Here is a 25,047-nt window from a genome sequence, read left to right on the forward strand (position 1 = left end):
AAGACAGGCTAAGAGAGAACTTGAAAAGAAGTTGGCCCTAGAAGCAAAAACTCACAAAAAAACCTTTTTAAAATATGTCCAAAGCAGAAAGCCTGCAAAGAAGTCAGTTGGACCATTGTATGATCAAGGGGTTAAAAGGACACTTAGAAAAGATAAGACCATTGCGGAAAGATTAAAAGATTTCTTTTCTTCAGTGTTTACTGAAGAGGATATTGGAGAGATACCCGTTCCGGAGAAGGTTTTCACAGGTGATGATTCAGATCAACAACCAAATCACAGTGAACCTGGAAGATGTGGTAGGCCAGAATGACAAACTGAAGAGTAGTAAATAGGATGGCATACACCCCAGGGTTCTGAAAGAACTAAAAAATGAAATTTCAGACCTATTTCAATGATTTTGTAACCTATCATTAAAATCATCTGTTGTACCTGAAGATTGAAAGATGGCCATTGTAACCCTGGTATTTAAAAAGGGCTCCAGGGGTGATCCAGGAAACTATAGACCGGTGAGCCTGGCTTCAGTGCTGGGAAAAATCGTGGAAAATTATAAAAAAAAAAAAAAAAAAAAATCACAAATCATTTACAAGGATGGTTTAACGGGACACAGCCGGCATGGATTTACCTAAGGGAAGTCTTGCCTCACTAATCTCCTACATTTTTTTGAAGGGGTGAATAAACATATGAACAAAGGTGAACCAGTAGATGTAGTGTATTTGGATTTTCAGAAGGCATCTGACAAAGTCCCGCATGAGAGACTTCTAAGAAAACAAACGTCATGGAATAGGAGGCGATGTCTTTTTGTGGATTACAAACTGGTTAAAAGACAGGAAACAGAGAGTAAGATTAAATCAAGAGCCTTCTTGCCAGCCTAAATCTCATATTAAATGCTGCAAAAACAGAATTACTACTCATCTCTCCAGAAATCAGCAACACCTCCTCTTCTCCTCCAGCCATCCCACTCTCCACCCAAGTGAGAGACTTAGGAGTTATAATTGATAACAGGATGAATCTGAAAGCATTTGTCAACCGCACAACCAGGGACTGTTTCTATAAACTCCAAGTTCTGAAAAGGATAAAACCTCTATTTCACTCTAATGATTACAGAACAATACTACAAGCTTTAATCTTCTCAAAGATTGATTATTGCAACGCCATCCTACTAGGCCTCCTATCATCGTACACCAAACCTCTACAGATGGCCCAGAATGCGGCGGCAAGAATTCTCACCAACACCAGGAGAAGAGACCACATATCACCTATCCTAAAACACTTACACTGGCTCCCTATACACTTCAGAATCATCTTCAAATCCATCACCATCATATATAAATCCATCTACCACCTTACTACACTTGACTTACAATTCCTGCTCAGCCATCATCACTCCACAAGACCCACCAGAGAAGCATACAGAGGATCCCTCCAAGTACCTCATGTCAAATTCACTCGACACATAACTTTAAGAGAACGGGCCTTCTCAACAGCTGGACTAGCACTCTGGAATTCCATCCCTCCGAATCTCCGACAGGAGCCCTGCCTCCAACATTCCGAAAAAGACTTAAGACCTGGTTATTCAAAAAAGCTTTTCCTGACCCCCCCCCCCCCTAATCGCTGCCTTATCAACTTCCACAACTCAGTCACAACTGCCCTTGTAAATAACACCACGAGATGTTAATCCAATTCAGTATTTCTCTACGCCACTAGTTTGATGTTAATCTACTTCTGTATTTCTCTTCTCTCCCAGTTCGATCTCCCTTGTTATTTGTAACTGCAATTTCCTTGCACGTGTTTTTAGTTTTAATGTATTTGCACCCCTGTTTAACTGTAAACCAGCATGATGTGATTGTATCATGAATGCCGGTATATAAAAACCTTAAATAAGTAAATAAAAATAAATAAAAATAAATAAAAATAAATAAATAAATGATCTGTTTTCACAGTGGAAAAAGGTAAACAGTGGAGTGCCTCAGGGATCTATACTTGGACCAGTACTTTTTAATATATTTCTAAATAATCTGGAAAGGGGTACAAAGAGTGAGGTGATCAAATTTGTGGATGACACAAAATTATGTTGAGTAATTAAATGTCAAGCGGATTGTGATAGATTGTAGGAAGACTTTGCGAGACTGGAAGACTGGCTTCCAAATAGCAGATAAAATTTAACATGGCAAATGCAAAATGATGCATATAGGGAAAATTAACCCTTGCTGTAGTTACGCAATGTTAGGTTCAATCTTAGGAGTTACCACCTAGGAAAGAGATCTAGGTGTCATAGTGGCTCATACATTGAAATAGTCGGCTCAGTAAGCTGTGGTGATTCAAAAAGCAAACAGAATGTTAGGAATTAAGAAGGGAATGGCAAATAAAATGATGGATGTCATAATGGCTCTGTATAGCTCCATGGTGAGATTGCATCTTGAATACTGTGTACAATCTTGGTGGCCACATCTCAAAAAAAATATAGTTGAACTGGAGAAAGTGCAGAGAATGGTGACCAAAATAAGGGGCATGGAACGCTGCCCTGTGAGGTAAAATTAAGGCTATTCAGTTTGGAGAAGAGATTCAGTTTGGCTATTCAGTTAGGAGAAGAGAAGGGGGATATGATAGAGGTCTAAAACATCATGAAAGGACTTGAAAAAGAATATAAATCTGTTATTTATTCTCTCAGATAATAGAAGGACTAGGGGGCATTCCATGAAGTTAGAAAGTTGCTCATTTAAAACAAATTGAAGAAAATTCTTTTTCACTCAGCGATTGTTAAGCTCTGGAATTGATTGCCAGAGGATGTGAGTTAGTGTAGCTGAGTTTAAAAAAGGTTTGGATAAGTTCCTAGAGGAAAAATCCGTAAACTGCTATTAATTAATAAGCAATAGTAGCTTGAGATTTATTTAATGTTTAGGTACTTGCCAGGTATTTGAGACTTGGACTGGCCACAGTTAGAAACAGGATACTGGGCTTGATGGACCCTTAGTCTGACCCCGAATGGAAATTCTTACGTTCTTATTCCCAAACAGGTGCAAAAGGGCAAAATGAAAAGAACCAACAGGTCTATAATGTAGTGCAAGTGTAGTGAAAGGAAAGCAAGTGTTGCTTACCTGTAACAGGTGTTCTCACAGAACAGCAGGATGTTAGTCCTCACATATGGGTGACATCACAGGATGGAGCCCTGTACGGAAAACTTTTCTGTCAAAGTTTCTACAAAGCTTTGACTGACACTGGCACACTGAGTGCACTGAACATGCTCAGCCTGCAATTATCCCTGTGAGCCACAGGTGTCTCCCTCAGTCTCATCTTATAGCTAAAAGTGCAAGCGAAACTAAAATAAAAGTAAAAACGTTTACAGACCCAATTCTGCAGGGTGGCGGGTGGGTTTCGTGAGGACTAACATCCTGCTGTCCTGTGAGAACATCTGTTTCAGGTAAGCAACACTTGCTTTCTCACAGGACAAGCAGGATAGTAGTCCTCACATATGGGTGAGTACCGAGCTGAGGATGCCCGAGAGTGCACCAAATGCATCCAAGACACGCGAAAGGCGCAATGACGGGGGTGGAATTTGTAATGGTGGGCATCCTGAAACCCTTAACGAGTTGGTGGAAGGATGTTGGGTAGTTAAACTGAAAAGAGTAAGAGTAGATGGACTGGCCAAACATGGAGCATGCCGGCGGTATGGAGAGAATTCCAGGTTGCAGCCTGATAAATATGTACAAGCAGCAGAGGCCGAGGGGAAGCTATTAAGGCTGGGACGGACACAACAGAGTGTGGTTACACACAGTGTTGTAGTGAAATGCCTGCTTCTTGGTAGGAAAAGAGATACAGACCGTCAATTAGGAGGAATAGGTCTGTTTGCCCACTGGAACTCGCAATTTGACTCTTGCCACAGAAGGAAAGAGGTAGGTGGAATTCCTATGGAATGTAGTGCAGTCTAGATAGAATGCAAGTGCACTATTACTGTCCAAGAAGTGGAAAAAAAACCCTCTCACTTTGGTGAGAGAGAGGTGTTGAGGAAAAATGGGCAGAGTATATTCTGAGTAAGGTGAGATGCAACGTCTACCTTAAGAAAGATATGACGTTGAAAACGTAAAACCACTCTGTCACAGAGGAACGCAGGGTCAGATGAGTATGTAACAAGGTGTGTAACTCACTGACCCTGTTGGCAGAAATGACATTTATGAGAGAAAGAATTTCCCATGCCAAACTGTGAAATGAGAGGAATGAAAAGGCTCGAACGGAGAACGTATGAGACATAAGGTTAAGATATAGGTTCCATTCCGTGACTAGTGAAAATAGAGGCGGCTTGATCAGTGGATAATCCATGGTAAGATGACTCAGAAGGGGTTTACCGTTAATCGGGTATCCCCACTCCCAAACGATACACCAATTGGAACAGAGGTGTACCTGTGTGGAGGATGTCTGGGGAGCAGAATCCGAGGGAGCAAGAGAAAAGAGTGGTGTAGAAAAAGAAAAAGTGTAATACCCTTTTGTATGCATCATGTGGTAAATCATGCTATTTTGAATGGTAGGATTTGTGTGTGGAAGGTTTTGTGACGCTACCAGTACCTGAGAACATCAGTGAGTCTAAGATTTGAGTCTGACTTGTGAGAAGGCCAATTGGTTACTGGTGTGATAGATTGAGAAGTATGGGAAGCATACTGGTCTCGGCCAGGACATGGGTCTGAAGAACAGTGAACCCCGTCCCGGTTCAACATTAGAAGAGTGCTGGATATGAGAGGCAGCAGAAGAGACATTTAAGAGGCCCTTGATGGAAGAAAGGCGTCCATGGGAACACATTGGAAACATGTGTAGGGAGTAAAATCTGTGCACCGTACGGTTTGATTGAGACGCAGAGGGCAAGTTCGGTTGACCTCAGCGTTAGAAGATGTTTCCCGCTACACATGTAGTCCGAGACCATTCGAGAGGATGGAAACCTATATGGAGAAGGTCTGCTAGTGCGTTCAGTAAATCTCTTAGATAAGTGGCCCAAGGATGCATGAAGTGAGCAAGGGTAGAGCTGCGCAGCTTCCTTGCAGAGCAGCTAAGAGGTTGTGCGTGCTTGTGTGTTGGAAAGCACATTGTCCCTATGCTGTCTGTCTGTACGCACAAAGATTTGTTGCAGAGGCAGTATTGAAAGGCATAAGGGCATAACTCATGGCTACAAGCTCCAGGAAGTTCATGTGAAAGTGTGCCTGGAGTGGAATAGACGCATATTGGGTTGAGAAGCTTTTAGGTCAAACTTTACAACCCTGAGTAAATGCAAGCATGAGCCGCATCAGACTAGGTTTTGGTTCTAGATCTGTAATATGGATGAGGGACGAAAGCGGTTGAACAGCTTAGGCCCACTGATAATGGAAATTCACTGAATCTAACCCTTAGAGGTTTGGATCTATGAGGAAAGTGCATAGTGAAAAAACCCCATGGCCCGACAATGAAGAATTGAGGGGCTGAGGTTATGGAAAATGCACGCAGGGATATGTAAGAATTTATTAGAATGTCTGCGCGTATGCTGGACAGGAAGGTCATTATGACTGTGGTGTCCAGAAATGTTGTATAAGGGATTTATGGCAGTGACAGTAATCCCAGGTAGTAAATATATAGTGAGTCATGAAGAAATTAGAGCTCCTTGCGTGGAGTGACTGTGGTTATGCAGCTGTCCATGCAAGGAAAAGCGTGAATGATGTTGCACTCCGTAGAGAAACAGTGATTGCCGACAGCGATTCAATGAAATTCCCCAGTTGCCGAAGCTGGTGCAACCGGCAGAGCTTGGGATTGTAATATTGTTGATTCACCATGAAACACAGAAATATTAGAGGTAATGTACTTACTGTGATATGGAAGCATGGTGATGAGAGATACCATTTTACCTGTGCCTTCTGAAGAAAGTTGGTATTTCTGAGGCCCAGGATGGTCGGAGAGTAACTACTTCTGTTGAAAGAAAGAATAGTGTAATTAAAACTCCCCAACCCCTCTCCCCCCCCCCCCCTGCGCTTTGTAGCGTCTGGGGGAGTGTACCGGGAACCTTGGTACAAAGTGGGGTGGCCGCTCTGATATCCAGCCAGTTGGGAGACCAGGTGGTGTCCAACTGGAGGGGCTGATGTAATCTGGATATCATTGTAAGCTCCCACGGGAGCGTGAGCGGTAAAGTCTTACCCTCATTTCTGTGTGTTGTACAAGGAGACATCGAGACCTGTCATCAGTCTTCGAGGTGTACTTGCACTTGAGGTAGTAGTTGCTGGATCTCGTGTTTAGCAGATCAGCGAATGCATCTGGAACTTTGGTTCTGAATTAGGAACCAGAAGCCAGAGTATTAATCAGTATAGAGTCCCGTTGCTGAAAATGGGAGGATGTCCTGATGCAATCCCAAAGAAATGATAGAGAGGTTCTCTCTTGGTATTGTGGCTGACATAGCTGGCATAGCAATATGTGACACTAATACGGTTCTTGGAAGGTACATGACCTAGAACTTTTCGAACCATGTGGCCCAAATTAGAGAACACATCTCAATGGGAACGCCGCAAAAGCAGGTACTTACCATCCAACGTGGATCGCCGAAGGACGAACCGGTGAAGATTGCTGGCTCCGTGGATTTCAGGAGTCATCGAGGGAGTAGACACCTGTCTCAACTCTGATGCCTGGTATGGTGATGCAGGTATAGAGGAGACAGGCTGAGCGTGGCTGGCGCTACCACCGTAATTAGTGGAGGGCCACAATCCTTCACCGATGTCGGTGGGGCACGCCTCGGGAACAGAGGAGCCAATTAACAGTTCATGAACCCGGCCCTCATCACAGCGGCTCGATGTCTCGTGACGCCAGTGCAGAATTCTTCGGAACTCGTTCCGGTGTTTCTGGAGCACCAAGGACTGCCAATACTGTGCGGAACAGTGTCAATGGCAGTGATGATGTTGCTCGGCCTGAGCATTCTCCAGCATCGACAAGGATAGCACCGATGTACTGGATGGCATCGGTGGCAGGCGGTCACCGTGTCGGTGACGATGCATGCCACGGTGCTCGGCCCGGTCTTTCCACAGCGCCGAGATGGATGCCCTCGCTGTCTTGGATGGAGACTGATTTATTTATTTTATTTATTTAGAAATTTTATATACCGACGTTCATCAGGGATATCACCTCGGTTTACAGTGTAACAAATAAACATACGCCTGGAGGGCGTTTTACATTGAACAAATATTAATAACTTAGCAACAGTGGTACAAGGGGGGGATGAATAATAAGGGTTATAAGAACAGATAGTAACAGATATACATTATGATACAAATACAACATGATACAAAAAACAGTATGACATAAGGAGCAGTACAATAGCATTGTATTTTTTGAGACTACCTGAAGGTGGGCTGGGGGTGTGTAGAGGGTGGGCGATGACGGACCGTCAGCATGCCTGCACTGCTCCTGGCACTATGCAGTGTCGTAGGCTAATATGGGGCTTTAATAAGAACCCAAATTATGGAGCACTGTGTTTAGGCGAGGGCATTACGTGGCTTTGTCGGTACTGACGGTGTCGATAGCAGCCGAAGCGGCCTCGAGGGTATCGTCAAAAATATATATATATCAATATATATAATATATATGAAAAAACGTCGATGATCCGGGCAGCAACAATGATAGTGATGGAAGCACTGACGGCATTGGCGTAGGTATCTATGAAAACGATGTGGCATCGAATAATCGAAAAAACATCCTTGGTATCGGAAAAATGATACCGGCATCAACGGAGTCGATGACTGCATCGATAAGAACGAAGACACCGATGGAAGCGACGTGGGCATCGACCCGGCATCAATGCCCATCGATGCAATCGACCCGGCATCGATGACTCACTTACCAGGGTAACTGAAGGCCACTAGATATCTTGAGCTTACAGTGTTACATTTACTGCTACCACCTAGGCTGTCTTCTCCCAAGATAGAAGCCAGGATTTCTGGAGTGCTCGATGGCAGACTCTGGACCTCACCTGTCCCTGCTTCAACTGCCCTGGATCACAACTCCCATCTTAAATCTATAAGGTTTCCGCATATGATGCAAAACAACAATGGAGGAGACTCCAAATCCATTCCTGTAGGAAACAAACTATGAAAAGCCATCTTCTCAGGCTCCTTCTACCTCCCAAGAGAGGAAAGAAATCTCTGCCACACTGGACTACTGGACATCACTTTGCAAATGCTGCAAATTTAGTGAGATGTATGTGGGCTTCCACAACTGCTAGGCTCTTTGGAAAAACTGGAACTGAAGGGGTTCCGAACATCCATGATGCAGGATAGCACACATTAGCTCAATGGCCATGTCAAAACCTCTAGAAATTTTGTGGTAATCTTCATAGCCGGGCTACATTGGATGAAGTCATCCACCTGTGAGATCATTGTCCTGCTTTTTCTCTGAGAAAAATCAGTATTTTCTAACATAACAAATGCCAAAAGATTTCTAAAGTGATTCTTCTACCTATGTTGGACTACTCTAGTGCATTATATATTGGCCTACCAATGTTATTAAAGCACCACAGTTACAAAACGCTGCAACAAGTCTAATCTCTGATCATAGCATACAAGAGTATATTATGCCAGTTAGTTCTGACCTTCATCGCTACTTGTGCAGTGGAGCATTAAATACAAAGTTTCCACCTTAGTCCACAAATTACTTGCTCTTCTTTACTCAGGGCAAATACTCTGCTAAGGACCTACAACCCTACAAGATCTTTATGCTCCTCTCAGAGGGGCCTACTGGGCGTCTCATCTATGCAACATGCACGTTTTATCAAAGACTCGTGAATGTTCATCTTCTGTTGCAGTTTCAGTTTTGGAACTCTTTATAACAGGAATTGACAACCTGCTTCAAGACCTTTAAAGGGCTTTTAAAAACATCTTTGTTCAGGGCTACATTTTTATAGGCTCAAATTCAATGTTTGCTAAGGGCACTGATGGCATGTAGTTATGACCACCTTGTTTGTTTTCTTTGTCTTTGTTTTGAAGATTTTATTAAGAACATGCCATACTGGGTCAGACCAAGGGTCCATCAAGCCCAGCATCCTGTTTCCAGCAGTGGCCAATCCAGGCCATAAGAACCTGGCAAGTACCCAAAAACAAAGTCTATTTCATGTTACCGTTGTTAGTAATAGCAGTGGCTGTTTTCTAAGTCAACTTAATTAATAGCAGGTAATGGACTTCTCCTCCAAGAACGTATCCAATCCTTTTTTTAAACACAGCTATACTAACTGCACTAACCACATCTTCTGGCAACAAATTCCAGAGTTTAATTGTGCGTTCAGTGAAGAACTTCTTTCTCCGATTAGTTTTAAATGTGCCACATGCTAACTTCATGGAGTGCCCCCTAGTCTTTCTATTATATGAAAGACTAAATAACCGATTCACATCTACCCATTCTAGACCTCATGAATGTAAACACATCTAACATATCCCCCCCTCAGCCGTCTCTTCTCCAAGCTGAAAAGGCCTAACCTCTTTAGTCTTTCCTCACAGGGGAGCTGTTCCATTCCCCTTATCATTTTGGTCGCCCTTCTCTGTACCTTCTCCATCTCAATTATATCTTTTTTGAGATGCGGCGACCAGAATTGTACACAGTATTCAAGGTGCGATCTCACCATGGAGCGATAGAGGCATTATGACATTTTCCGTTTTATTAACCAATCCCTTCCTAATAATTCCCAACATTCTGTTTGCTTTTTTTCACTGCTGCAGCACACTGAGCCGACAATTTTAAAGTATTATCCACTATGATGCCTAGATCTTTTTCCTGGGTGGTAGCTCCTAATATGGAACCTAACATCGTGTAACTACAGCAAGGGTTATTTTTCCCTATATGCAACACCTTGCACTTGTCCACATTAAATTTCATCTGCTATTTGGATGCCCAATCTTCCAGTCTTGCAAGGTCTTCCTATAATGTATCACAATCAGATTGTGATATAACTACTCTGAATAATTTTGTATCATCCGCAAATTTGATAACCTCACTCGTCGTATTCCTTTCCAGATCATTTATATATATATTGAAAAGCACCGGTACAAGTACTGTTTACCCTTTTCCACTGAGAAAATTGACCATTTAATCCTACTGTTTCCTGTCTTTTAACCAGTTTGTAATCCACGAAAGGACATCGCCTCCTATCCCATGACTTTTTAGTTTTCTTAGAAGCCTCTCATGAGGGACTATGTCAAACGCCTTCTGAAAATCCAAATACACTACATCTACTGGTTCACCTTTATCCACGTTTATTAACCCCTTCAAAAAAATGAAGCAGATTTGTTAGGCAAGACTTCCCTTGGGTAAATCCATGTTGACTGTGTACCATTAAATCATGTCTTTCTATATGCTCTACGATTTTGATCTTAAGAATAGTTTCCACTATTTTTCCCAGCACTGAAGTCAGGCTCACTGGTCTACAGTTACCTGGATCGCCCCTGGAGCCTTTTTTAAATATTGGGGTTACATTGGCCACCCTCCAGTCTTCAGGTACAATGGATGATTTTAATGATAGGTTACAAATTTTAACTAATAGATCAGAAATTTCATTTTTTAGTTCCTTCAGTACCCTAGGATGCATACAATCCGGTGCAGGTGATTTGCTACTCTTTAGTTTGCCAATCTGGCCTACTACATCTTCCAGGTTCACAGTGATTTCGTTCAGTTTCGTCTGACTCATCAACCCCTGAAAACCATCTTCGGAACTGGTACCTCCCCAACATCCTCATTAGTAAACACGGAAGCAAAGAATGAATTTAATCTTTCTGCAATGGCCTTGTCTTCCCTAAGAGCCCCTTTAACCTCCCCGTCATCTAATGGTCCAACCGACTCCCTTACAGGTTTCTTGCTTCAGATATATTTAAAAAAGGTTTTATTATGAGTTTTTGCCTCTATGGCCAACTTCAATTCAAATTCTCTCTTCGCCTGTCTTATCAATGTTTTACACTTAACTTGACAATGCTTATGTTTTATCCTATTTTCTTCAGATGGATCCTTCTTCCAATTTTTGAAGGATTTTTTTTTTGGCTAAAATAGCCTCTTTCACCACACCTTTTAACCATGATGGTAATCATTTTGCCTTCCTTCCACCTTTCTTAATGTGTGGAATACATATGGACTGCACCTCTAGGATTGTATTGTTAAACAATGTCCAAGCCTGTTGAACACTTTTAACCTTTGCAGCTGCACCTTTCAATTTTTTCTTTCACCTCCCCTTTTAACCATGCTGGTAATCGTTTTGCCTTTTGTCCACCTTTTTTAATGTGTGGAATACATCTGGACTGTGCTTCTAGGATGGGTTTGTTTTTTTTTGTTTTGTTTTTTTTTTTAACAATATCCACGCCCTCTTGCAAACCTTTTACCTTTGTTACTGCTCCTTTCAGTTTTTTTCTTACAATTTTTCTCATTTTATCAAAGTTTCCCTTTTGAAAGTTTAGCATGAGAGCCGTGGATTTGCTTACTATCCCCCTTCCAGTAATTAATTCAAATTTGATTGTATCATGATCACTATTGCCAAGCGGCCCCATCACCTTTATCTCTCTCACCAAATCCAGTGCTCCATTGAGAATTAGATCTAAAATTGCTCCCTCTCTTGTCGGTTCCTGAACCAATCGCTCCATAAAAATGTCATTTATTCCATCCAGGAACTTTATATCTCTAGCATGTACAGATGATACATTTACCCAGTCAATATTGGGGTACTTGAAGTCTCCCATTATTACCACACTACCAATTTGGTTAGCTTCCCTAATTTCTCTTAGCATTACACTATCAAGTCTCACCATCTTGATCAGGTGGACGGTAGTATACTCCTATCACTATAGTCTTCCCCGACACACAAGGGATTTCTACCCATAAAGATTCAATTGTGCATTTAGTCTCATGCAGGACATAAAGCGCCACACCGCCTCCCGGGTGCTCCTCTCTGTCATTGCAATATAATTTGTACCCTGGTATAGCACTGTCCCATTGGTTGTCCTCCTTCCACCATGTCTCTGAGATGCCAATTAAGTTTATGTCATCATTCACTGCTATACATTCTAATTCTCCCATCTTACTTCTTAGACTTCTGGCATTAGCATACAAACATTTCAAAGTTTGTTTTTTGTTTATATTTTCATTCTGCTTTTTAATTGATAGGGATAAGTTAGAATTTTTTAGCTCAGGTGAGTTTTTAGTTACAGGCACTTGGACTACTTTTCTTATAATTGGAACCTCACTGTCGGGATGCCCTAATTCTAATGCATCATTAGTATCCTTTGAAGATACCTCTTTCCAAACCATGCGCTGCTGAGCGACTGTCGGCTTTCCCCTTTGTTCTAGTTTAAAAGCTGCTCTATCTCCTTTTTAAAAGTTAGCGCCAGCAGTGTGGTTCTACCGTGGTTAAGGTGGAGCCCATCCCTTCGGAAGAGACTCCCCCTTCCCCAAAAGGTTCTCCAGTTCCTAACAAAACTGAATCCCTCTTCTTCGCACCATCATCTCATCCACACATTTAGATTGTTGTACACCATCTAAGTCTTAAGTGTGGGTGGATTCTAAATGACATAGATTTCTTGATCTGATTGAAAATCTCAAGTTAAACATTGAAAGTGTCAGACTGTCATACATACTGATGCATATTCTTAATACTTCAAACATACAATTACCTTATCATTTCAATTACATCCTCTAAAAAGTACTCCGTAACAGGATAGGTAAATCCAGGAATGTGAATCATTGGACAGTTACCTGTAATGGAAGCAAAAAAAAAAAAAAGGGCAATGCTAAAACATCTTCCTCTACATGACAATTAAGAGCACTTTAAAGAGATTTATGTTTGAAATACAAAACTTTCACTGCTTTAACATTTGCTGTGATCTCTATAGTGATTCTACTCCCTGAATCTAAAATACAACATAAAAAACACTTGCCCAATGAAGCTTATGACAGGCCACTGCCAGTCACAGCCTTGAACCCTCAGGGGTTGCTATGCCAGTGCATACATTTTCTTCTTCCTATACTGCTTTGAGCCACAGATGTGTGGGAATGTGACAGTAGCCCAAGACTAACTTAACTAACTAGCATACACGTTTAAGAATTACTTTCCTCCTCCTTTACATTATGTTCCAAGTATAGCACCAGTCATAAATGTCTCAGATATAGGGAGCATGTTCAATTTAAATGAAAAGGTTACAATTTCTGCACTTGAACATAAAGTGCTTGTGGCGAAACAAGAGTTAACTGTTAATGTTCTTGTCTCTCATGTAAAAGCAAGTTTGCTTACCGTAAACAGTTTCCGTAGATAAGAACATGCCATACTGGGTCAAACCAAGGGTCCATCAAGCCCAGAATCCTGTCTCCGATCCAGGCCATAAGAACCTGGCAAATTCCCAAAAAACTAAGTCTATCCCATGTTACTGTTGCTAGTAATAGCAGTGTCTATTTTCTAAGTCAACTTAATTAATAGCAGGTAATGGACTTCTCCTCCAAGAACTTATCCAATCCTTTTTTAAACCCAGCTACACTAACTGCACTAACCACATCCCCTGGCAACAAACTCCAGAGTTTAACTGTGCGTTGAGTGAAAAATAACTTTCTCCGATTAGTTTTAAATGTGCCACATGCTAACTTCATGGAGTGACTCCTAGTCCTTCTATTATCCGAAAAAGTAAATAACTTGTTCACATTTACTCATTCTAGACTTCTCATGATTTTAAACACCTCTATCATATCCCCGCTCAGCTGTCTCTTCTCCAAGCTGAAAAGTCCTAACCTCTAGTCTTTCCACATAGGGGAGCTGTTCCATCCCCTTTATCACTTCTCTGTACCCTCTCCATCACAACTATATCTTTTTTGAGATGCGGCAACTAGAATAGTACACAGTATTCAAGGTGCGGACTCACCATGGAGTGATACAGAGGCATTATGACATTTTCCGTTTTATTCACCATTCCCTTTCTAATAATTCCCAACATTCTGTTTGCTTTTTTGATTGCCATAGCACACTGAACCGATGATTTCAATGTGTTATCCACTATGATGCCTAGATCTCTTTCTTGTGTGGTAGCACCTAATATTGAACCTAACATTGTGTAACTATAGCATGGATTATTTTTCCCTATATGCATCACCTTGCACTTATCCACATTAAATTTCATCTGCCATTTGGATGCCCAATTTTCCAGTCTCACAAGGTCTTCCTGCAATTTATCACAATCTGCTTGTGATTTAACTACTCTGAATAATTTTGTATCATCTGCAAATTTGATTACCTCACTCGTATTTCTTTCCAGATCATTTATAAATATATTGAAAAGTACGGGTCCCAATACATATCCCTGAGGCACTCCACTGCCCACTCCCTTTCACTGAGAATATTGTCCATTTAATCCTACTCTGTTTCTTGTCTTTTAGCCAGTTTGCAATCCACGAAAGGACATCGCCACCTATCCCATGACTTTTTACTTTTCCTAGAAGCCTCTCATGAGGAACTTTGTCAAACGCCTTCCGTAGATAGCAGGATGAACTAGCTATGCTGTATGGGGAGACGTCCACTGCGACCTCTAGGCGGAGCTTCCTCAGGAATAGTCACAATTTTAACTCTGTACGGCTGCGCGGTTCCCTTCTCTCGCAAATTAGAACCCCATCCTCCTCAGTTTATATCTAAGCTTTCGTCATGTAGCAGAGCATCAAAAGACTGTCTACGGAGGAGAGCGGGTCACATGGCTAGCTCATCCTGCTATCTAAGAAAACAGTTATTCAGCCCGCTATCCTGCTAAGGAAACAGTTATTCAGTCTCGTCATGTACTATTATATGCAGTTATTCAGCCTCTATATACTATTATATGCTCTCGCCTTTTAAATATGTTTAAAATATGTATATAGTTATTTATATATACGTGTAAACCCTACATGCTACCATTTGTGCGATGTAAATGTTTAAATACCTTCTCTATACTCTCTCCTTTTTAATATGTATATAGTTTTATTTATACATATATGTTAACCCTACATGCTACCAATTCGTTTTATGTAAATGTTTTAAATGTTTCTTTATTATGCTACACTATATAACCATAATGTTCCTTGTAAATCATTGCGATGTGCAAAGTTATCGGTATATAAAAACCATCAAATAAATAAATAAACAAACACCGTTTACGGTAAGCAAATTTGCTCTTTCCCGTCAATAGCAGGCTAAACTACCATGCTGTATGGGTGTCCCAAGCTCCTGGGTTGTGGAATAATGCAGTCTTTCCATGGGAGTCCAGGAACACAATCCAGACATTAGAAGTAAATAGGCTCATTTCTTGAAGGAGGTAGACAAGACTGCAGAACCCACTGCTGTGTCCGAGGACGCTTTTTGCTCTAGGCAGTAGTGGGAGGTGAAAGTATGAAGAGAGGACCAGGTACTTGCCTTGGGCCATGGAGGTTGTCATCGCTCTGACCTGGTGCACATGTGCTTTACTTGTTATCAGTGTCAAGCTCTTTGTGTGACAGAAGTGAATACACTGCGCCAGGCAGCTGGCTATGGTCCTCTTAGAGACTGGTTGGCCAGGAGCATTGGGATTAAAGGAGAGAAAGAGCTGTGACGGTCTGGAAGGAGCTTGGGTTCTCTATTTGTAGTATTCCAGGGCTCTTTTACAGTCCAATGTATGAAGACGTTGCTCCCTGTCATTATTGTTGAGATTACTTACCTGATAATCTCCTTTTCCTTAGTGTAGACAGATGGACTCAGAACGAATGGGTATAGTATCCGCGTGCTAGCAGTTGGAGACGGATCTGACGTCAGCACGGGTGTATATATACCCCCACAGGAAGCGTAGCAACTTAGTAATCTTCCTTGCAAAAGCTGTTATGGATGTGTGTATTGACGCTCAGTGAAAAGTGAAACAGGATTCCCCTGACCGATTGATAGTAGCTGGAGACCGCCAGCATTCCCAGCCGGAAGGCGTTGATACCTGGTAGAGTGTACGCTCTTATGGAAACAGATGACATGGCTTACCTTGAATCGGTGAAACCCATGTACACAGGCAGCTGGGCGGGATGCTGAGTCCATCTGTCTACACTAAGGAAAAGGAGATTATCAGGTAAGTAATCTCAACATTTCCTGGCGTGTAGCCAGATGGACTCAGAACGAATGGGATGTACAAAAGCTTTACTCCCAGCCTGGGCGGGAGGCTGCCTGAGGACCATGTAGTACCGCCCTCGCAAATGCTGAGTCCTCCCTGGCCTGGACATCCAGACAGTAGAATCTGGAGAAGGTATGGAGGGAGGACCACGTCGCCGCTTTACATATTTCTGCAGGCGACACCATCCTGGATTCCGCCCAGGATGCCGCTTGTGCTCTGGTAGAATGAGCCTTGACTTGTAGAGGTGGAGACTTCCCAGCCTCCACGTAAGCTGCTCTGATAACTTCTTTAATCCAGCGGGCGATGGTGGGCCGCGAGGCCGCTTCACCTTGCTTCTTCCCGCTGTGCAGAACGAACAGATGATCTGTCTTTCGTAGGTCTTGTGTCAATTCCAGATATCTAGGCAGCAGTCTGCCTATGTCGAGATGGCGTAGCAAACGCCCTTCTTCAGATTTCTTCAAACCTGCCGTGGTAGGCAAGGATATAGTCTGATTAAGATGAAACTGTGAAACCACTTTAGGTAAAAAGGAGGGAACCGTGCGAAGATGGATAGCCTCTGGAGTGATTCTCAGAAAGGGATCACGGCAGGACAGTGCTTGTAGCTCTGAGACGCGGGGTGCGGAACACACCGCCAATAGGAACACCATCTTCAAGGTTAGAGAACGCAGAGACAGGCCCTGAAGGGGTCTGAAGGTGGATCCCGCGAGGAAATCCAAAACAAGGTTGAGGTTCCATAAGGGCACAGGCCACTTCAGTGGCGGACGAATATGCTTGACTCCTTTCAGGAAGCGAGAAACATCTGGGTGCTTGGCAATGGTCTTGCCATCCCTCCTGGGACCGTAGCAAGACAGCGCAGCCACCTGAACCTTGATGGAGCTGAGGGAGAGACCTTTCTGAAGTCCATCTTGCAGGAAATCCAACACAACAGGGATTGTGGTCGAATGTAGATTGGTGCCATGAGTGTCGCACCACGCTTCAAATATTCTCCAAATCCTTACATAGGTGAGGGATGTGGAAAACTTGCGAGCACGGAGGAGTGTATCTATCACGGGCTCCGAGTAACCTCTTTTCTTCAGTCTAGCCCTCTCAATGGCCAGACCGTAAAAGAGAATTGAGCTGGATCCTCGTGGAGGATGGGACCTTGACGTAGAAGGTCCCAGAGAGGAGGCAGGGGAAGGGGCTCCCCTGCCAGTAGTCTTCTCATGTCCGCATACCAGGGTCTTCTTGGCTAGTCTGGTGCCACTAGAAGAACTAGGCCCCGGTGTTTCTAAATCTTGTGGACGATGGCGCCCAGCAGAGGCCACGGAGGAAAAGCGTACAGCAGAGTCCCTGGAGGCCATGGCTGAACCACGGCATCGATTCCGTGGGAGAACGGATCGTGCTTGCGGCCGAAGTATCTGGGTACTTGGGCATTGGACTTGTCCGCCAGTAAATCCATGTCCGGAATCCCCCAGTGATCCACAATCATCTGGAAGGCTGTGGGTGACAGCTGCCACTCTCCCGGATTTAGACGTTCTCTGCTGAGGAAGTCTGCCGTGGTGTTGTCCTTCCCAGCAATGTGGACGGCGGAGATGTCCTGAAGATTCCCCTCTGCCCAAACCATCAGGGGGGCGATCTCCAGAGATACTTGTCGGCTTCTGGTTCCGCCCTGCCGGTTGATGTATGCCACCGTGATGGCGTTGTCTGACATCACTCTGACTGCTCTGTTCTTCAGTTTGTGAGCAAATCAAAGACATGCCAATCGGACTGCCCGAGCCTCTAGGCGGTTGATGTTCCACGCTGACTCTTCTCTGTTCCACCGCCCTTGTGCGGTGAGTCCTTCGCAGTGTGCTCCCCAGCCGCTCAGGCTGGCATCTGTGGTGAGCAGAGTCCACGTGGGAGAGGACATCTTCGACCCTCTGCTCATGTGGTTGGACTGCAACCACCACCGTAACTGGGTCCGTACTCTGGCAGGCAGAGGTAGATGCGTGGAATAGTTCCGTAGATGGGGACTCCAGCGAGAGAGCAGGGAGTGTTGTAGAGGTCTCATATGGGCCCTTGCCCAAGGTACCACTTCCAGGGTGGATGCCATGAGACCGAGAACCTGCAGATAATCCCAAGCTATGGGCCGACTGGCTCCCATCAAATACTGGATGCGCGTCTGAAGTTTCAACCTTCTTTTGGTAGTGAGACTGACTGTGTCTGCCTGCGTGTTGAACTGTACTCCCAGGTATTCCAGTGACTGGGAAGGCTGAAGGCAACTCTTGCTGAGGTTGATCACTCAGCCCAAGCTTTCCAGAAGGGCGATCACTCTGTCGGTTGTCCGATGGCTCTCCTCTCGTGATTTCGCCCTGATCAGCCAATCGTCTAGGTAGGGATGGACCAGAATTCCTTCCCGCCTGAGGGCCGCTGCTACCACGACAACCACCTTGGTGAAGGTCTGCGGTGACGTGGCCAATCCGAAGGGCAGAGCCCGGAATTGGAAGTGGCGGCCCAGAACCTTGAAGCGTAGGTAGCGCTGATGATCCGGATGGATCGGGATATGCAGGTATGCCTCTGACAGGTCTAATGCCGTGAGGAATTCCCCAGGCTGTACTGCGGCCTTGACGGAGCGCAGAGTCTCCATGCGAAACCTCGGGATCCGTAAGTATCGATTGACTGACTTAAGGTCCAGCACAGGCCGAAAGGTGCCCCCTTTCTTGGGTACCATGAAATAAATGGAATAGTGTCCAGAATTCACTTCCCAGGCAGGTACTGGGATGATGGCTTTCAAGGACAGGAGCCTCGCCAAGGTAGCTTCCAATGCTGCCTTCTGGTGTATGGGACATGATGACTCCACAAACTTGTCCGGAGGGAGATGATGAAAGTCCAGATAATATCCCTCCCGGATAATGGCGAGGACCCACTGGTCCGACGTGATCTCGACCCATCTGGGGTAGAAGAGGGTTAACCTGCCCCCTATGGCTCCGTCCCCCAGATGAATCGGCGGATTCTCATTGGGAGGCGCGGCCGCTCCCCTCTTGCGCTGCTTGGTCCGAAAGGACTGATTCCTGGCCTGAGGCCATGGTGCCTGGTAGCGACCCCTGTAAGGAATGAAGCGCTGTGAACTCCTGCCCCTGGAGGGCCTTGTAAAGGTGCGCTGGCCCCTTCTGAACTGATCTTCCGTCAGTCTAGGCACTGGAGAGGCACCCCATGTACTGGCCAGTTTATCAAGGTCGCTGCCAAAGAGGAAAGAGCCCTTAAAGGGCAATCTGGTGAGGCGTGCCTTTGAAGGCGCATCAGCTGACCATCTCCGGATCCAGAGCTGCCTCCTGGCGGCTACGGAGGATGAGATCCCCTTAGCTGTTGTCCGGACCAGGTCTGATGCAGCATCCGTGAGGAACGAAAGAGCTGACTCCATGTCAGCTGCTGGAGCGTTGTTCCTAACCTGTGACAAACAGGCACGTGTCACCACTGTGCAGCAGGTCGCAATCCGCAAAGATAGAGCTGCCACCTCAAAGGTCTGTTTCAGAATGGCGTCCAGTCGCCGGTCATGAGGCTCCTTGAGGGCCGTCCCCCCTTCAACTGGAATGGTAGTGCGCTTGACCACAGCGCTAATCAAGGCGTCCACCTGAGGGCACGCCAGCAGGTCCTGGATAGCCAGTGCCAATGGGTACATGCCCGTCAGAGCCCGGCCCCCTTTGAAGGAAGCCGCTGGTGCCGCCCATTCTAAATCTAACAGTTGTTGTGCCGTTTGTAAGAATGGAAAATGGCGGGCTGTAGGACGAAGGCCTTCCAGCGGGGGGTTCTGCGCAGAAGGTACCGTAGCGCTAGAACCCGTAATATCCAACTCCGCCAGACACTGAGACACCAGGTCGGAGAGATCCTCCTTAGGGAAGAACCGCCTCATGGTTCTGTATGGTTCAATCCCTGGGGGAAGTTCCCCCTCGTCCGGGAGTTCGGACTCGTCCGGTGAAAACTCCTGGTCTGACTGATCTGGGCTATCCAGCGGCGGGAGGTCCCGCTCACGATAAGGGCGTGAGGGTCCAGGAACAGGATCCGCAGGAGCCGCCGCAGTCGCAGCCGCCGCAGTCACCGCAGGAACCGCAGAAACCGCAGGAACAACAGGAACCGCAGGAACAACAGGGCCTGGACGGGAAGCCGTTTGCATCTGTACAAAGGCATGAATCCCCTTAAAGAGATCCACCCAGGAAATTGAAGCAGCCTCTAATCGCCGGGGTACAAGATCCCCCGGGATTCCAGATTGGTCGAGACTGCCCGCTAAATCCGGGGTAGCCCCTGGGGAACTGTCAGCAAATCGTGGCTGAGACTGGTCCTGGCCCGAGGGTCCCACGGCCTCCTCACATTGGGCACATAGGGAGTCTGGCTCTTCACTGTGTGTGGCTCGAAGCTGGCATGCAGAGCAGAGGCCGAGGGCCTTAATGCCGGAGGCAGGCGGCGCCCCCGCTGAAGACACTGAGGCGTTCTGTTCCATTGAAAAGTATGCGCTGAATGAAAAGCGGACACAATATACGCTTAAGAGAACAGGCGCCCAATAATAATATGCGGCAGCAATATGCGCTTAATACAACAGGCGCTCAATAATATGCGGCAGCAATATGCGCTTAATACAACAGGCGCTTAAGAACGCTAAATGATATGCAATGCGCTCTCAGCAATAGGCAGTGAGGAATACACTCTCAATTGTATACAATATGCTCTCAGCTATAAACGGTTAGCAATACCCGCTCAATGGCATTCAATAGGCTCCCAGCAATATGCGGTTAGCAATACAAGCTCAATGGCATTCAATAGGCTCTCAGCAATATGCGGTTAGCAATACACGCTCAATGGCATTCAATAGTCTCTCAGCAATATGCGGTTAGCAATACCCGCTCAATGGCCTTCAATAGGCTCTGAGCAATATGCGGTTAGCAATACACGCTCAATGGCATTCAATAGGTTCTCAGCAATATGCGGTTAGCAATACACACTCAATGGTATGCAATATGCTCACAGTAATAAGGCAATATACGCACAAGGAGGAATAGAGCTGCGCCTATTATGGGCGCTCATACCTGAACAAGGCCCACAAAATGGCGCCCTCCTTGGCGTGCCACGCCGCCGATCCTCTATTCCTCGGAGACCAGAAATAAGATATGTACGCCTTACCTGATCCTCGGCGCTTCCCGGCTGGAACCCGGGCGGTCTCCGGCTGCGGGGGGAGAGGGCAAGTACCTTCACCCCCACGTTTGAGGATATGCACCCGCTGCCTCGTCCACGCCGGGACCGAGGCGCCTCGTATGCCTCACCCGAACCTCGCCCGGGGGCTATGTCCCTGCCGAGATTCGGCCACCGGACCGAGGACTTAAACCTCCGGGGGATCACGGAAATCACCCCGGGAAACTCTACTGGGGGAGGGACCTTAGGGTATCACCGCAGGAGTGCGGGGCTCGATGGTTGCAGTTGAAAGAAAGTAGAAAGTAGAAAAATAGAAAGTAGATTTGGAAAAGACGCTCAGCGAGCATGCAGGCTCTCCAAACTGCTTTGGAGATGGAAATTACTAAGTTGCTACGCTTCCTGTGGGGGTATATATACACCCGTGCTGACGTCAGATCCGTCTCCAACTGCTAGCACGCGGATACTATACCCATTCGTTCTGAGTCCATCTGGCTACACGCCAGGAAAATTGGGGTTTCGGGTGAAAGGTAGGCTAAGTTACAGTTTGAGGTAAAAAAACTAGCACCACCTTGGGTAGGAAGGCGGGGTGTGGGTGTAGGGTAACTTTGTCATGGAAGAATTCCAAGTATGGTGAATAGTGAACTAGTGCTTGTAGTTCGCTAACTCGTCTGGCAGAAGTGACCGCTACCAGGAAGACTACTTTCCATGTGAGGTACTTTACGTGGCAGGTGTTCAAAGGCTCAAAGGGAGGTTCCATGAGCCGTTGTAAGACGATATTAAGGTCCCAAGTATTGGAGGTTTAGTGACTGGTGGACACACCGAAGCATGCCCAGCATGAAACAGGAAACTAGGGGATGGTTGGAAATTGGTAGCCCATTCTGAGGATGATGAAAAGCAGCAATGGCATTGATGTGCACTCTGACCGATGTCGTAGCCAGTCCAGCTTGGTAGAGTGTGTGAAGGTACTCCAAGAGAAGTGTAGGAGTGCATAAGAATGGGTCAACATCCTTCAATGAGCACCATTTAGAGTAGCGAAGCCATTTTTCCCTTGTAATTGATTTTGGTGGAAGGCTTTCTGGAAGAAATGAGTATATCTTCCACATTTGAAGGGAGATTAAGGTGGATTAATACCGTCCTCTCAATCTCCATGCTGTGAGGTGTAGGGAGAGGTGCATTGGATGGAGTAATGTTCCATGCTCCTGAGTGAGTAGTGTTGGGCTGTCCCCCAGGGGGATGGGTGGGGTGACGGAAAGTTGTATTAGATAAGCGTACCAGGGTTGTCTCAGCCATGCTGGAGAAATGAGTATCAGGTCCACTACATCCTGGATACATTTCTGAACGGTCCGCGAGACGAGGGGAATCGGTGGATAAGCATAGAATAGGCCATTCTTCCACGGAATGAGGAATGCATCCTGTGCATACCTCTCTGCGCTGGGGTAGATGGGAGCAGAAGGTCGGAACTTGGCAGTTGCTCGCCGTTGCGAATAGGTCCATTATCGGGAAGCCCCACTGATGAAAGATGTCGAGGGCTACAGTCCGGTTCAGGGACCATTCGTGTGGATGGAATACTCTGCTTAGACGATCCGCGGTGACGTGGTCCAACCCGGGAGGTAAGTGGCCTGAAGAGAGACAGATGCTTCTGCCCATCTGAGAATCCGTATTGCTTCTTGACAGAGAATCCAGGAACCGGACCCTCCTTCCTTCTTTATGTAGAACATGGCGTCTTGGTTGTCGGTGTAAATCATTAGATGTCTTCCTTCGATTTGGGGGGAGAAGGTCAGTAGAGCATTCCAGATCGCCTGGAGTTCCAGCAAGTTTGACAGCAGGTTTCCTCCAGGGACCACAGGCCTCGAGTCCTGAGATCGCCCAGGTGGGCTCCCCAGCCCTTCATGGAAGCACTGGTGGTGAGTACTAGATGATGTGGAAGGGAATGAAAGTGTCCCTTCTGGTGAGGTTTGATGGGGAAAGCCACCAACGGATATCCTTGGTCATAGCAGCTGTTATTGACACCTTCTTCGCCAGCGGCTGCAGAAATTGAAACCAAGGGTGCTTGAGGCCCCACTGTAAGCGGCGCATGTGCAGTCTCGTGTGGGGCACTACGTGAATGGCAGCCGCCATATGGCCCAGGAGGATGAAGATTTGTCGTGCAGAGGGGTTGATGAAAGGTAAGCAATTTTCAGGCCACAGAGAGGATGGTGCGGGCTCTGTCCTGTGGAAGGTAGGCTTGTCCCTTTACTGTATTGATCCAATGCTCCAATGAATTGGAGCAATTGGGTGGGCTGGAGGTGGGCTGGAGGGTGGGCTTTTTCGTAATTGAAGAAACCCCAGGTTGCACAAGCAGTTGATGGTGCGATGAGTGTGCACAATCAGTGTCCACATCTGAGGCTACCAGAAGCCAGTCGTCCAGGTAGGGGAAGAGCTGGACACCCAGTCGTCAAAGATGAGCCACCGCTAAGCATTTGGTGCAAACTCTCGGGGCTGGAGACCAAAAGGGAGCACACCTTGTATTGGTAGTGCCCCCTCCCCCCCCCAAGTGTTTGGAAACATTGGTAATGCCAAGAACAACAGTGCATTGGTATATGTGAGTAACCATCCTTCAGGTCTATCGAGCACATCCAGTCGTTGGGTTGTAGTAGGGAAAGGATGGACCTCAGAGTTCATTTTGAATTTTTCTCACTGAAGGTATCTGTTGAGGGCTCGCAGGTCTAGAATCAGTCAGAGTCCCCCTGATTTTTTGGGGATGAGGAAGTATTGGGAGTAAAATTCCTGACCCTCTTTGTGGCACGGTATTACTTGGATGGATCGTTGACGCAGGAGAGTTGATACTTCAATCTGCAAGAGTGATGTTTCTGTGAATGTTTTTTGAAGAGGGGTTAGATGTGGAAGTTGGGGAGAGCTCTTGAAGTTTAAACAGTACCCTTCCCGCATTATGTCAGATACTTGAAAAGTTTTAATGATCAAAATACTTATGTCATTATGTATTTGGATACATACGCATAATACATATGCATGTCAGATACTTGAAAGGTTTTAATGATCCAAAGACAACGACAAACCGTTTCCATAGGAAAAAAATCAACAGAACCAGAGGTCACGATTTGAAGCTCCAGGGAGGAAGACTCAGAACCAATGTCAGGAAGTATTTCTTCACGGAGAGGGTGGTTGATGCCTGGAATGCCCTTCCGGAGGAAGGGGTGAAGACCAGAACTGTGAAGGACTTCAAAGGGGTGTGGGATAAACACTGTGGATCCATAACTCATCATTATTTCATGATCAGTTCCCAGGCGGCATAGAATTGAGTGAGCAGGCACCCTATATAATGTGGTGGAAGTGGCTCGGCAATATTCAAAGATTTTGAGCTGGTTTTTGTGGGGTAGTCGAGGTCTGTCTCAGTTGCTGCTGCTGACGAGGGCATGCATGAGGGAGCTGTGGTTCAGTTTGAAGCCTTGGTTGCAGTTGGTATAGAATGTATTGTCTGAATTGCCTCCTATGGAACGGCAGTCTGCGGTAAGAGGGGTAGAACCTCCTAGCCACTGATTGCTAATCCCTGGGTGAAGTCAAGGAGAGCACAGTGACATTTTGTTTTTTAAGATGAGAGACTGTTTCGCCGAATTTGTCACCAAATAAGTTGTCACCTTGGCACAGTAAGTCAGCAAGTTTCTCGTGGACATCCTCGCGTATGGCACTGACTCAAACATGCCATAAGATACGCTCCAATGGCTGCAGCCGAAGTGTGAGCTGATGTCTCAAAAGTCTCATAAATGGTCCCGAGTAGATGGCGGAAGCCCTCTTCCATATCGAGGAATGGTTG

At 45.7% G+C, this 25,047-nt stretch overlaps 1 protein-coding gene across 3 annotated transcripts in view; it reads right to left on the bottom strand.

The window, feature by feature from the left end:
• DHX36 (DEAH-box helicase 36) overlaps nucleotides 1-25,047 on the bottom strand; it is a 518,365-nt gene that overhangs the window by 391,684 nt on the left and 101,634 nt on the right. For all 3 annotated transcript variants that reach the window (XM_029615334.1, XM_029615333.1, XM_029615335.1), the window contains exon 9: nucleotides 12,633-12,714. In XM_029615334.1, the coding sequence (XP_029471194.1) occupies nucleotides 12,633-12,714 (82 nt within the window). The remainder of the gene's footprint in view (nucleotides 1-12,632; nucleotides 12,715-25,047) is intronic.

This window comes from Rhinatrema bivittatum, chromosome 9, assembly GCF_901001135.1.
Source record: "Rhinatrema bivittatum chromosome 9, aRhiBiv1.1, whole genome shotgun sequence".
Classification (NCBI taxonomy): Eukaryota; Metazoa; Chordata; class Amphibia; order Gymnophiona; family Rhinatrematidae; genus Rhinatrema; species Rhinatrema bivittatum.